The sequence below is a fragment of the Sinocyclocheilus rhinocerous genome, unplaced genomic scaffold (assembly GCF_001515625.1).
Source record: "Sinocyclocheilus rhinocerous isolate Xijiao unplaced genomic scaffold, SAMN03320098_v1.1 scaffold756, whole genome shotgun sequence".
NCBI classification, from domain to species: domain Eukaryota; kingdom Metazoa; phylum Chordata; class Actinopteri; order Cypriniformes; family Cyprinidae; genus Sinocyclocheilus; species Sinocyclocheilus rhinocerous.
Window position 1 is genome coordinate 962,743 of NW_015662039.1, and position 15,927 is coordinate 978,669.

Below are 15,927 nucleotides of genomic sequence, written 5' to 3' on the forward strand. Positions count from 1 at the left end.
GTGAAAAATTTAAGGGGGTCTGAATACTTTCCGTACCCACTGTATATATATATATATTTATTTTTATTTTATTTTTTTATAATAATTTAAACGAATAAATTTGCCTTTATATGCATTTATAATGCATTTAGATCAAAGTCTGTAATATAAATATATATTATATTATATTATATTATATAAAAATGTAAACTATGATTATTGTGCAACCAAATGCTGTTTCTTTTAATTAAACTATTAGTGCACATTTTGATTAGGTTGACCAGATGGACCAGTGCCAACCTGACCTTATGTGACCTGACCACAGCCACAGAAAATTTTTCTACATTTTCTCTACAATACTTTTTCAAATTACATTTTTAGATTCGGTATCTCTTCCAAAAGCTGAGTGTACAGAATGTTTAACGAGTGGAATTCAGCAGGGGACACAAATACACATTATCTGCTAAAGCACAAAGATTTAGGTTTCCAAACTAAAGCTATTCTTCCAGCGTGTGACTAAACTAACCAATTTTTAAAAAGACCAGTAGAAGTGACCACAACGAGTTTGCACAGCATTTGATATCATTCCTATGTTCAGCTGGGAGATTGTATCGGTTCAGTTTACTTCTCATTTTTATCACCATCTGCAGAAGTACTTAAAATTTCTCTGAATCTAAGACCTGGTGGGAAGATGTTTGTGTTTGTTGGTTCATGTCCAAAGAAAATCTAAACCTGCATGAATTTCTGCCTTGTTCAAAATATTTGTGAGAAATCTTCTCTTTGAGAAAAATGCATTCTCATTTGTAAATGGAGACATTATTGTCTGGATTTACTTATTATACATATTATTTGATTATTAATGTTTTTTTTGTCCCCAGAGAGTGAAAGAGCAGACTGATGACGTCTGCACAGATTTCAACATGTTGTGCTCACTTTAAAGTTTGTTCAAGCAAACCAACAGTGACACAATTGTTTGTAAACCAAAATCATGCGTATGTTGCTGTTTGTTTGTCCTGAAGTGTCTATTTTTGGAGTCTTAGTGAATCAGAATATACAAGCAGAGAGGGACTGTTGACAATATAACAATTTGCTAAATTATTTGCACGTTTGGTTTATTTTTTCATTGAGTTATGTGCATAATTCTACGCATCATTATTCAGCCATTATGTAAAGCCAGTTCTAGGAAACAATTTTCATACATCTCGGGATTTTTCAATTGAGGGCCATAGCATTGTTACAGCTCAAATAATATTGCAAGATTTCCAGACAATGTACATTTTTTCATTACAGACATTCCAACTGTATTTTTATGACAGGCTAAATGGAGTTGGGTTTTGATTACCCCTAATTTCACCTTCACAGATTTACTATCATGCATCTCTAGAATCAAAAACTGCTGCTCGTTTTTAGCCAACCACAGCGGAACTCAAACTACTTATTCCAGCAACATTCCCAGAATAACATATTTAACCACTGAATTTTCATAATACATCTTCCTTTGTTTCGAGTGAAGATTCCTCATGCCATCATTGACTCTAGCCACAAATATTTCTACAAGATTCAAACTGTTTAGAATCAAATATACAACGTGGATATCTTCTGTGAGGACTTCAGGAATAAATATCCAGCACAACATGTGTTATGTGAAAAACAGACACATTTTTTCTCTCTCTCTCTCTCACGTACAAAACCAATTATCAGGTTGTGACTGATTGTGAATCATTCCAAATGTAACTTAGTATTTTTAGTAATCAGAAACAGATAAACTCATCATTTCATGTCAACATATGCATCAACAATATAGATAGATTCACACTCATGAAGGAAGCTAAGTCTGAGTTTTCCCAACGCTGTTTCTCTCAAAGTCTCATCCTCTCTCTGTCCATCTGAAGAGCTCTTGTCTGTGTCGGGCATGACTCACAGACTACACCTCTCCCAAGTAAAGACTGCTCTCTGGCAGCTGTGGTGTAAAGTAATCACGGGCGAGGAAACAAGATCCAAAGCCCCTCTTCCTGTCAGCAGACACGTCAAGGTGAACTTGGAACTCCTTAAATAACCAGCAGTACGACCCTTTCACCTGACCCCGCTGTGAGGATCAGAGGAAGCCTCTTGTTTACAAGAGCATTAAGGCATTTTTTACTGCAACTGCTAGAGCGTTTTTCCTTTCCTTCTTCTCTTGTGCTGTTCGAGAGATTGTATCAACTGGTTTTAATGTACTAGCTAATTTGAGCACTGTGAGGTTGCTTCTAATCTTTCTGTGTATTTCTCTCTCTCTTACAAACACACACCGCAGATCTCTTTGATCCAGTCCTGAGGGTCTGCATTGGTCTGTCATCAGGCAATGCATTGGGCGTTCTCTGAGTGCCCAGAATGCCATGTGCTGTGTGCACCATATCCCTGTGGGAGCTCTGGAGACGCTCTGACAACTCTGACACTGTGTGCCGTATGCAATGCAACAGCCATAACGCAAGAGCATTACACTGTATTCTAACAAGTGTGACACAAAGCAACAACTGATAAAAAGCCATTTAATCCCAATGTTTCTGTACCACAAAAACCAATGAGCTGCAAAACATTTTGTATGCTTTCTATTTGTGAGGGTTGCTTCGTCCACAATGAAAACATATTGGTCCAAAAGCATTTTCGCTTTCAGCCAAGACAAACAATTCTGTCTTTAGACTAGCTAGTGTTATGACCAGTCAAAACTGAAATTTAAAAAATGTAAAAAATACCAGCCTCTCTGAAGTACCTGGTACTCGCTGATGGGCAGCTGCTTTCAAACACTCCCATGTGTATTTGTGTGAGATTTCTTTGAACAGCATCAAAGATGCTTTAAAGGGGTCATATGATGTTGCTAAAAAGAACATTATTTTGTGTATTTGGTGTAATGAAATGTGTTTATGTGGTTTAAGGTTCAAAAAACACATTATTTTCCACATACTGTACATTATTGTTTCTCCTCTATGCCCCGCCTTTCTGAAACGCGTCAATTTTTACAAAGCTCATTGTTCTGAAAAGCAAGGAAAAATTGAAATCGCATCATATGACCCCTTTAAGGAGCATCACATCTTGTTTTTGCAGCATTAAGCATTGTAGCCAATCACAGACATGTCTGTTGAACATGTGAATGCAATGGCCAATCAGAGGTGTCTAAGGCGAGACACTGCAGGTGAACAGGGTAAAAAAAAAAAAAAACGAATAGTGCCTTACCTAGTTGATTGATTACATTGATAATTGCAAAAAAAAATTGTATTACAAGTTGTCTAAAATGTTAGGTTTAGATATGCAAATGAGTAATTATTTAATGAAATATGTGCTAATTTGCATACATTTCTAGTACAAAAATCTAAACGCTGGATGATGTCAGATTCAAAATTCTTGTTTAATTTTTTTGACATATTAAAGTCAAAAGTTTTTACAGAGGGAATTTTGGGTATCTCATTTTTGTCACTCCATAATTCAGAAAATGCTTAGAACGGTCAGAAAACAATATATTTTCACAATTTTTTGGGGATTAAAATGTTGTATATAATCAGGCAAATTATATATGAACAAATCCCTCTGTAAAAACCTTCAGGATATAGACAGGAATAAAAATTTAAAGTTTGGTGTGTGTAAGTGCTACTGAAGTGGAGATGTATGGCTCAGTGTAGGAGAAAAAAACTCATTTTGAGAAAACGACCTTTAAAATATGTATTGTAATTCAAATCTATTGACACAAATAGATAAAGTGCTATAAAAGAAACACTTAACAGTGTCTTTTGGATGATTTCTTTCCACTAGTCTGAAAAAAACACTTTATGAAAATCCAAACTTGACAGGTGCATGAAAAAACAGCGTTTTTGCCTGCAGTGTCTCCCCTTAAGACTCAACTCAATAACGCTCAAAAAGCTTTTGTTTAGCACAAGTTAACGCTTGCAAACCCTTTCCATCAAAACATAAACACTATGTAAGCAAGAGTTTTGTTGTGCAGTGCAGACAGCTTTATTTATTATAATAGGAGTTTTTGTAAGAGTGAGCTTATGTTTAACTTAAGTGACTGACAACTTCAGTAATGACAAAGAGGCACTTATTGCACGCTATATCTGTATGTGACCCATTCAAAATAAGAATAAAAGTGATATTTTCCATGCTGCCAAGTACATAAGCAAAGTTTTGGAAGTGACAACTGTATTTAAACGCATGATTGCATCCTAAATGTCAATGACTGGCAATAACCTTGTTTCCATTACAGATTATCACAAAATTTTGTGATATTTTAAAAATGTTGATAACAAAAACTATTGCGAAATGACGGTGTGTCCATTAACCAATGGTATGCGACTAAAACGTAATTTTTTCCTCTCGTGATAAGTCTTGGTGACGGATGTTCGTAGGTTTACGTATATCGCAGCCACAGCCCTAAGCATTATTTTTAATCAAAGGCTACACGCCTATATCTCCTATCTTTAGCGAAGCAGTGCGGAGAGCTACTTCTGAAACATGCCATGGCGCGGCTGGTATAAAAACAAGCATGGGGGGACTGTTTCAATTGCACTTTTGCGATATATTCCTTTTTTAAATTGTCTGAAAAACCACCTCATGCAAGCGTTATAACTTTTTTTGTGATATATAGGAGATTTTGCGAAATTTACATGTTTCCATTGGCCGCATTTTCAATTCGCAATTTCAATTTGTGCAATTTGAAGAGTAATGGAAACAGAGCTATGATAATATTAGCGGTGGAGAAGACAAGAAAAATTAGATTTCCAAATAGATCCATTCGATTATAATGTATTCCATAATGTGTTCCGTACAACAGATCTGATGTTATAATGCTCTTTATGGCACCCAAAACAATCCAACAGAAGACCAACAGAGAGGTGTCCGTGATGCACACGTTTAAAGATAGCACTCTTACTCAATCCCTTACGACCCCTGGTGACACAACTAAAGCCACCCATTCTGGTCTGCAGTCGGAATCTAGTCACAAAGACGTTAAATCCTTCAGGCAATCGGCTCTTTGGTTTTTCAGAAATAAGAGCAATGGGGGGTGTGCGGTACATAGAAGCCGAGAGGGTGGCCGTCTCTTTCTTTCTCTCTGTTTCCTACTACTTCGTCCAAGAAAGTGCCATTCAGCTTCTCGGGAAACAATGTGTGGATTCAAGAGCGTTCTGGGTGCTTGGGCCTGGATTCAATCTAACTGTCATGGGAATTTTCCTGTACACTGACAAAGCTGTTGGCAGTAAGCGCCTCCGGGATCATTTTTACAAATCTCTGCTAGAACAAAGAGCATCATATCCATCAGTATGCCACAATTGTCTACACAGTTCATTCACACCTCGAGACGTGTGCATTTGGTTTTCACGTCACCGTGACCCTTCGATACCAGCGAAGAGGCTGGGCAGATAAACACGCCTTTCCAAAAACCTTTTTTGGAGCTATAAATCATTGTCGTTATGTATACACTCTGCGTTCTTGTTTTCTCTGATGACTAAATAGCGACATTGCCTCAGTCGCTGTTAACAGAACTATCACACATCAAGCCATCTACGATAAGCCACGGATTCAATTTTTTTAATAATGATGTTTACATATACACATCTGTTCAGAAGGTCATAGCTAAACAACACACACGCTGAAAATGAACCTAAAACACTTATAAACTAGTGGTGCTTAACTGGTTTTACCAAGCGGCGACTCAACAACCAAAAAACTGTTTATCGTACAGAAGTAAACTAAATCAAAGACTGAAATTTACTTAAATATTTATTAAAGTATTAAGGTCATTTCAGCTGGTTTGTTTGAGTGTTTGGTTTCTAAATGTCTTTTCAATGGTTTCATGCTCTTGGCAGCTAATAAATCACCACACAAAACATGCTGTGGTCGCATAGATCATTTTTATCCGCATTTTTATCTGGACCATATTTTCTTTTACCTTGCTTGTTCATGTCACGCAACCTGCCGTGTTTACATCTGTCTATTATGATTCTCACTATGGTTAAAAAAATCAAGGTTTAAATTATTAATGAAAACACACCATCAGAGCATTTATTCTATAGAAACATTTCAAGTGAGGGGAATTTACGTAAACATTTTATAAGATTATCAGTATAAGACATTAAAAATCAGAATGTGACAAATATTCTAACAGCTAAGGTTGCATGATATATTAAAATAGAATTGATTGTATGACCAGTCACTTAACACTGTATCATGAGCTGTAAGCGTGTAAATGAACACAGTGCTGCATTTCACTCGAAAACCTTTGTTTACTTTCCAGCAAACTGCCTAAATAAAAGCTAGATGGTTTGATGTTTGAAATTTAGACACAAATATTAATGTACTTTTATAGTTATACAATAAAATACAATTATTTATGAAATACAGTGCAATAGTATTATTACAATGTATTTCTTAATTTGTTTCATATTTTAATATTTATTTAACATTTTCAATGTCAAAACAGTTGGAATGAGGTTTTTTGGAATGAGAATTTTTAATTTTTATTTATTTATTTTTTTTCCCAAATCATGCATCAAAGGATGTAAGTAAGTAAGGAAGGAAGGAAGGAAGGAAAGAAAGAAAGAAAGAAAGAAAGAAAGAAAGAAAGAAAAGAAACTAAATGGAAAAAAAGAAAGGGGGAGGGTAACAGTTATTTGTATTTTCTTTGCAGATGCACACCCCAATTATCCTAGATTGATTTTCCCCCCCAAACACAGCTATTTAAATCACCTGATAAAAATTCATGTAGTTTTTTTATGGCAACATATTGCAGAAAAACAAAACATCACAATTTCGGTTGTTTCCAATATCGTGCAGCCCTATAATCCACACAGGCTTATTCATACCTGCAATGTAAAGATGACTCTGAGATGGTGAATAGCTTTCTTCACAGTAAGAATGTGTGGCACTGTTACTGCTTTAGTGCTGAAATGTGCAGCGCTGGAGGGTAAACAGTTGCGTGTATGAACCGACGATGACTTTGTTAATAAAAACAAATCTTGGAGGAGTTCCGAGTGAATGAGAATGAGCCAAATGGGTTTTTAAACACGAGTTGAGTGAACTTAACCTCTGAAGCCCCTTGGGATTCGCAAAATCAGAAAAAATAAACTCATTTGGATTTGTTGAAACATTCCCCAAGCCCATATGCCAGCTGTTTTCAGAGCATAGTAGCACTGCAAGAGGAACAGGCTTGGACTAAACACAGAATTAAAAAACAAATTGTGTATAAAACCACCAGGTATACTCTCACAGACAGTCACACCACACATCATCTTCGCTAAAACATGCCAAGCCAAGAATAATAATATACTGTCCTTGGGCTGAGCTGCACATGACATTCACAAACCATTCTTTATGAACTTGGAAGAGGAAGCGCTAACTATACGCTAAAGCACTATTTTGTTGATGTGTTCGTACAACTACACCTTTGTGGATAGAAAAGTTATTACGCCTCAACTGTAGCTCAAACATTAAATCAATGCTATACGTATACAAGCGAGTCTGTGCGTTTGAGTCACAGACTATTACCCACCGCTGAGCACTCAAAATAAACAATGGAATGGAAGCCATCTGAACACTGCGTGCTGGAATGATTGACAAGCGGCAGCTGGCGACACGGTGAACAACATATGCGGACACTTCCTTACATACACATAGTATTTATACGCATACATAATAAAAAACCTGCACAATGTATACAAACTGTACTGTATCTACAGTCAATGGACATGTTTTATGCTGATATTTTGATCTGGTTTACATCAAATGGTTGAAACAGACTGTATTGCGAGATCAGACACTCTCCCACGGCACAGCAATAAACAACCAACACGGCCATTATCTAGGATGCCTGCTGTTAAATGGTCCCCACACCTGGTTCGAAAGTGCCTATCCAAGACATGTCCATCTTAAACTGGTTTCACTACGCTGTCTGAAGTCACTTCCCACTCAGTTAACACAACAATGACTAGTACTGACTAGCCTAATTAACAAGGAGATGTCTGTACCATCTGGCATGGTTCTCAGAGATGTGTAAATTCACACACACACACACACACACACACAAGCACAGGCTATAACACAAGAGGTTGTATAATGACTGACATCTGGAGGTTATGTTAGGGAAGCAAGTTAAAATGTAGCTGCTAAGCTTCGCTGTTAGTAGAAAAAGTGAAAGACTATTAGAATTGAGGGCAATTTTATATATACTGTATGTGTGTGTAATTTATTATTATTTAATATTTAAACCATTTTTATTTATTATTATATATATATATATATATATATACACACACACACACACACACACACACACACATGTATGTGTTATCACTATGTCAGAGACATGCTAGCTTTCTCAAGGCAGACGAACTTAGAGTGGTTACAATCATCCGGGTTTAAATCGCACTCAAATTGATTTGATTTTGACGCAATATTTACACTGAAGCAGGCGGCTATGGTAAGGGGCATGACATTTCCCGACCAGGCGCCGAGTGCTGCCAATCACAACACACACTGGCCCAGCTAACCAATTACAGCACATTTCGTATTTCAGAAGGAGGGCCTTCATTTGATACAGTTCATGCCAGACTGAGGAGAGAGGTGTTGTAATAATGTAAAATATATGAAAAAGAATGTGTTTTTCGAGCAACCTAGTATGACAGCCTGTTCTAGTACACCCCCAAAACAAAATCAAGACTTTGTAAAAGAGCATAATAGGATCCCTTTAATATTAATACCACTTTCATTTAATATTATATATACACACAAACACACAATCTAATTTGTACATTTCAAAAATATGTTTAGATATTTAATAATGAATATTCTATAATACTGTTCAACTGTATAAATACATTTATTATATACTTACTATAAATTCTTAATATATTTAATTTATCTTTTTTTTTTTTATTGAACCCCCAAAGAGTTAACAAGCCCTGTCAGACATACAGATGTGACTTGTTAGTCGTACTCCGTGAACCTTGTTGACTGTTCCCTGCGCTCAGGAATGGCCAGATGATGCCATCCCAACACTCCGGCTTGCATCACGACCCGCTCAACACAAAGTGAAAGCAATGACTGCCAACAGCGCCCGAAAATACGACTGCACCTGTCACCACAGCAATGCCAGTCCGAGGGCACCAGTGACTGGGTCGGGGAGAGGAGGCTCTTTTCACTCATTTACATTACATGGGAAATGAGATCTAGTCGATCACATCTCTATCCTGGCAACAATAGCATCTCTTCACATACCTGCAGACAAAAGACTGTTTCGTGGAAGGAAAGCTCAAAAGGCTTAACCTCAACATACATTCAACTGCATATCAGACGTGACAGGCGGAGCACACTATCACAGGTGTGTAGAGATCGAGGAGGGGTGAGCTGTGGATGAATGGGGTTAACAGACGTACCTGGTGGACAGATGCAGCTGTGAGGTGCATCCCGAGCCGCCCGAATCTTCGGCAGACGTGCTGCTAATTTCTGGAAATAAACAAACAGGACATTCGAAGTCAGCCATGCAGAAATCGACCACATTGTATGTAAGGTATAATAAAAAAAATCTACTGTAGTTGGTGTTAGTTTGTTAGTCTTTTTTTTGTTATTCATGCAAAGATTTCCCACACATTCACTGAAGTTTTAACCAAGAATTAACCAAGAATATACAAAAGTTTGGGTTGCTAACATTTGAAAGAAGTCTCTTATGCTCACCAAGGCTGCATTTATTTATCACAAGTAAAACAGTAATATTGTACAATATTAATAACTGAAAATTCTGAAAATGCTGAAAATTCAGCTTTACTATCACAGAAATAAATTGCATTTAAAAACATATGAAAACATTATTATTAATATTTTATTAAAACTAATAGGTATCAAAGTGAACACTATATAGATGAACAGGATTTAAAGAACAGTTTGTGCTCTTTAAAAAAATGAAATTTCCATAAAAGAGACATTAAACAGAGCTACTACCGTATTTTTAGCCCAAGCTTACAAAACCGCAGCTATAACAGACATACCCACTGTGTGCAGTGCCATTTCACTGGTTGAACAATCATTGACTGGCTACATTAATGACTGAATTGTAAAGTTTGTCAGGCATCTGCATTGTGGTACTACAGGTCATGCCTCTCCTCTAATATTGAAACACTGACTGAGGCTAAATAATTCTGAGTCTGCTATCGGACATTTTTCTTGCCCCAGTTTATATTAACCATGGATTGTTCCAGGGCTTTATTTGGTTGATACTGGCAAACCCTCTTCCCAGCTGGAGAAGTCTTCACTCAAACCGCTCTCAGACACTACAAGCTATTGTAGCAGTTTTTCCACACTACTGAACTGGGCAGCTCTACAGATATTGTAAAACAGAAAGAGCTAATGGAGGTTAAGAAGAAAAGGAAAACCTAAAGAATGCTAAGATGAAAATATACTGTACGTGTGACAGCAGGTTTAACCAACAGGCACAGAAGCCGTGGAAAATGCATTACAATTTGGAGGGAACCTGTGCTGTGCGTAAACTGCTTTTCCACAAGAGCAATGTCCAGGGATAATGCACACGCTACAGGGTTTGCCAGAGCTTTAACTCATGATTTTCCAGTGCTGCATTCCCAAATAAAATGTTTCTTTAAAATATATTCTAAGCATTTTAATTTTTTTTTACATCAAACCATGAAAAAGTGCATCCAAAACCCCATTTCACTTAAATCTAAAAGCTCTCATAAACAATAATGCAGAGTCACATTGAGCAAACAATAACCAGTGATGAAAAGTAAGCATGAAGGGTTACATTGACGGGAAGCACCTTGAACAAGATTTAAAGCAACAAACACTTAGCTTTCATTTTGAAGCACATTAAGTTACTGAAGCATTTAATTCTGGTAGGGTGTGTTCCTTTATGCTCGAATAAAGGTGTTCTTAAAGTCAACATGAAATCAACAATGACCCTATTTGCTTTCTTAATACGCACCTCTGGTCTTATTGTGCACGATTCATCTGTGCATGTTATTCCAAAGAGAACATTTTTTTTTTTTTTGTAATCTTTCATCAAAAAGTAATAACTTGGACGCCTCTGAAACGACTCTCCTTTTCGGCTGATGTGATGAAGATTTTTTTTCAACCATCTGGCTTTATTTTGGAATTCAACACCCACTTTTTACAATCCATTCAATTCTACATCACGTCCTGTCCTCCATTTTTTTCTCATAAAATACCTCATTAAAACTTGAAAATGATTACACTCTTAAAAACAAAGCGTCTTTAGTGGAATATATGGTTCTATAACATCCATGGAACCTTTCCATTGGACCAAAGGTTCTTTATAGTGGAAAAAAGGGTCTTTAAATCAAATCAAATCAAAAAATAAAAATGGTTTATTTAAGAATTGTTTGCTGAAAGGTTCTTTGTGGAACCAAAAATGGTTCTTCTATGGCAGCGCAATGGTTTGCGAACATGTTTCATGCTGATTTTAAGATGACATGATGTAAATGGTAAGGTTGTGGTAATGGCATGAGACAGCTGATGCCCCAGGGTTTGCAGGGATAGGTTGGGAGGGAGGTGACATTCTCTGCCTCCCAGCTTTAATGGTAACTCGATGCCCAGTATTTGATCTGGTTTTAACAATCTATTTTGAACGGATGACACAACGTTTCACAATTCCAATGTCCGATTACTACTAAGACCCCCAGACTTTGTGCCTGCAGGCCAAACTCTATCGCTCTTTCCATTTCTTTCATTCTCTCGCTCTCTCTCTCTCTCTCTCTACTCGCTCGCTCGCGTTTAGCTACTTTCCCCCTTAACAGATCTTGATTACACCCCTAAAGGCACGTTCTGTTATAAATTGTGAAATCAGCACCATTCTAACCTTCAACAGGCACTTCCAATGTATACGTTTCTCAGCTTTAATGGAGACATATACATGCAATTTTATGGTGATGCTGAAACGCTGGTTGTCAATATGTCTATAAGAAACATCTGCCCTTGATAACAGAATACCCCTGAGATAAACATTTCAGATGCTTTTCAAAGGCCTATCAGTATTAAACAAAACTGAAACCTATTTTAGCATGTTTTTCACTACAATTAAGCACATTTCCCCCAAAACTCTCATTACTGTAATGCATGTGGACATTTTACTAGTAGTAATTGCCATTATTCTGAAGGACGACTCTCATTACATTCTCATTACAATAAGGCTGTAATTCTTTATCTGGTTTTTGCATGTTAAAATGCCTGAAAGGTGCCTATTTTCTAATAAGCAAATCAAATTCATATTTTTATGCACTGGATATGTTCTTGACAGATTTCAGTGAGATCCACCTGTAAATGACTCAACATTATCCAGATACTGTAATCACACTCAGCCTCAGATTGACTCACACTTGGCTGCCTCTACTCCAGTTGGCGTACTCTCATTAACACACTAAATATTCACCTCCATCATCCTCTGCTGACTCTATTACTTTATAAACCGCAGATAGTGAGATGGCAGCCTTTCCCTGAGTAAAATTCTACCCAAGATACTTTTAACACCTCAAATATTTTACATGCAGCTAGGTGATGAACCACCAGAGGCCAGTATGAAGGGACCACGGCCGCAGGCAACGTACTGTGTATATATATCTCGCTTTTCTCCACCTCACCACTTCAAGCTAAATCCTATTCTACACAGACGCAGTGCTCGGCCAGCGCTAAAGTTGGCTAGAGCCCTTACTGCTTGATTATTGATGTAAAACAGGTGGTGGTATGGTGACACAATGTGTTCAGCAGGTCTTGCATGCTGCAAATAATAGTTTTGCTAAACAACAACAGTCACAGCTTTCAGTAGCTGAACAGACTTCGCTTGAAATTCAGTCAGCCTAATGTGGATAATAGGGGGGCATCTACTGGATCACATCAATTATGTGCACTTTTATTAAGACAACTACACTAATGGATGTGTCAAAATGGCAGCAGGAAATTTTGGCAATATGATTGTGTTATTTATAGACACTCATTCTAGAGCAATGCTAAAGAGGATGTGAAAAATTGGAGCCATGTAAAAGAGTCTGATCTGGCATTTGAAGAGCTATAATACATACTAAACTTAATTCATTAATCAGGATTTAATTATTTATCACTTATGTGTGACGGCGAATGACATTTATTGGGTAAAATGTTCATATTAACGGGTAAGTTTATTTAAAGTCAATATAAAAGTAATTTTCTCTGTCAGATAAACTAAAAAGAAAGTAGTAATTAGTTTTTTGCGTTTTATCTTTAAAAAGGAGTAACTGAGATAAAAACGAGAAAAAGGAGCAATAAACGCAGTACAAACAAAGGAATAAAATAACACCAAATAATAATTAAGAAACTGAACTAAACAAAAGCCCAAGAAAACATTTGATTTGGTCGTCAATTTCTCCGCCTTCAAATTCATATTTTAACACACATGAACGTAGTTCCAGAAAAACACATTATATATATTATTATTATTATTATTATTATTATTATTATTATATAAACATATATAAACCATCTTCTACCTCTAAAGTCTCTCTGCTCATTGAACTTTCTGAACAGCGCACTTCTCGTTGAGACTTCAACAAGGTGGGACAACATGAAGAACATCTCTTTCACTCTGTCCTCGCACTCATGACTCAAGCAAATAGCTTGTATATGTATGACTAGATATTATTACAAGCACAGACAAACGTCTGGAGAATAAAAGTCACCGCTCACCTCCTCTAATATCTGATCCAGTCGACTCCACAGGACAGGCTCCACCTGTTCCAGAGAGATCCAACTGGAGATACGGGGGTCTCTGTCCTTTTCCAAACTGAGCACCCTGGACTGCAGATCTGACGTCCTCAGGTAGAGCAACACACAAACTCCAAACGAGATCAAACACACGCAGACTGCACACACGTCCTTCCAGTTCGTCAAAATGCGCTTTTGGCAGGGATGCTGAACGCAGGTCCTCTCCAGACTGGACTGAGGTGATACTCGCAATTTCATGTCCTCCATGTCTGTGAGACTTATGTAGGCTATATGATGTTTATCCACCACTGAACGGGGTAGTGCTCAAATAAACCGATTAAAGTTCTCCTTTCAGGCAATTAAACCGCTTTTCACGTGAAAATATTAATCTTCAAAACGACCTCAACTGAGGCATGCTGCTCATTCAAGTGCATGGAGATAATGGTTGAGTGAGCTCCGGCTCTAGTGGGAGTCTGTGTGCTTCGGTCGTGCCATTTGACGGGTTTGTCTGACTGCTGCGCGCTTGAGTCTCTCTCTCAGAATGAAACCTGACACACACTACACCGCTCTGCAGCGCTCACCACGGGACCCTTCGCTACTCTCTGTCGCCCACAAGCCCCTCCTTTCGGTTTATTTAGGCTAAACGGTAGGGCGGGATTCACGGAGGAGCTGACCTCGGCTTTGATCCGGCTCTGGAGAACGATATTTTTAGGTGCCTCGCTGAATCAATGCGTAAAGTGCACAATCATAAGTAAGAGAAACTGTTTAGTCATCCACAAATCTAGGTGCAAATTAAGGGGGTGTTTTGAAACAACGTTTTAGTTACCAAAATATAAGACTACAAATTAGTCAAAAACGAGCGTGCTAAATGCATCAAAAATCGCTACCTTCTAATCGAATTGGCCACACTCCACAGGAAGCTGAATTTGAATGAAGAGGGAATTGGAAGAAATTCAATGGGCAATGGCAAGCTGGGAAATTAAGTGGTTATTCCCCGGGTTTGTAAAGCCATTTAACTGTAGGCCCTATGGCTTTCTGTAAGGCCTATAAAACCTTCAAACTTCAAGCCTTTTTAAACTAAGTTTAAATATATATAAAATCGTTAAGTGGTTTGTTGAAAACATCATTCATTCATTCATTTAGTCAGTCAGTCAGTCAGTTATGTATCTTGCAAATCTCTAAACTACTATAACCTTTGTCAGTTCACATATAGTAAAAGTTTAGCTTTAAAATGATTATGGACCGCCCTTAGAGAGCAAATGAGATATTAGATCCCATTTTTCTTTCTTACAGAATCAGTCAATCAACAATCTACAACTGTTTATTTGTTTTGAACTAATCAAGTTTTGTAGCCAGAGCACAACGTAAGTTCACACTGCTGTCAGTTATGTCTTATTTCCCATCCCTCCTTTTAATGAATGCCTTGGATACAAGTAGTCATTTTGGCAGACATCCGTTTATCTGAAATGACTTACCGTACGCTTATTACAGGGACAATCCTTCTGGAACAACTTGGGTTACACAGCAGTGATGGGTCATCGAGCTTATGGGTCTCAAACCTACAAAATTTTGGTAACCTGCCCAGCCCCCTTTACCCATCACAACACCACATTCATTAGATACTGTAACTATAATCTGCCAGTTTATTGCCAACACAGATGTTAAATGATAAGCTTCACATAACATATGGTGTCATAGAATCAGAAATTAATTTATGAATTAGTGTTTATGACAGTGTTAGTCTATATCTCCTTTCAAAACATTCCTCTTGCAATTTCATGCAGCTATAAATTCCCATGAATCTGGTTGATCTGTTTGAGAAAATTTTATCCGCATGAGGTAAAACAAACTAGCCTCCCCCTCGTCAATCTTTACCACCTCCGCCACTAACTCTTTGATTATTCCCTCCTTTCATCACAATCTGTGTTGAGTGAGTTGGAGAGAATAGGAGGGGCTCTTCATTTGAAAAACAAACAACAAATTATCCTGCCTAATCAAAGTATGCAGCTACAGGACAAAGCAAACTTGCATTCTATCACCAAATATCTCTAAAGAAGAAAGTTTCTAGGCCAAACCAGAAAGAGAACACAAAATAATAGTTTCTAAAACAGGAGCCAGAACCAGGCAGTCCATGCACGAGGACAAAAGGACAATTGTCCCCTGTCCACAAAGCACATGTGAGTTGGCTATCAGGGGAGTATTTGGCTCAGCGCAGCTATTGGAAAG

General features: G+C 37.5%; 1 protein-coding gene across 3 annotated transcripts in view; it reads right to left on the reverse strand.

The window, feature by feature from the left end:
- The window catches only part of col13a1 (collagen, type XIII, alpha 1), a 92,967-nt gene extending 78,694 nt beyond the window's left edge, over window positions 1-14,273 (reverse strand). For all 3 annotated transcript variants that reach the window (XM_016537221.1, XM_016537219.1, XM_016537220.1), the window contains exons 1-2: window positions 13,684-14,273; window positions 9,378-9,447 (exon numbers count right to left, since the gene is read on the reverse strand). In XM_016537221.1, the coding sequence (XP_016392707.1) occupies window positions 9,378-9,447; window positions 13,684-13,968 (355 nt within the window). In that variant the 5' untranslated portion in view covers window positions 13,969-14,273. The remainder of the gene's footprint in view (window positions 1-9,377; window positions 9,448-13,683) is intronic.
- Window positions 14,274-15,927: the final 1,654 nt, after the last annotated feature.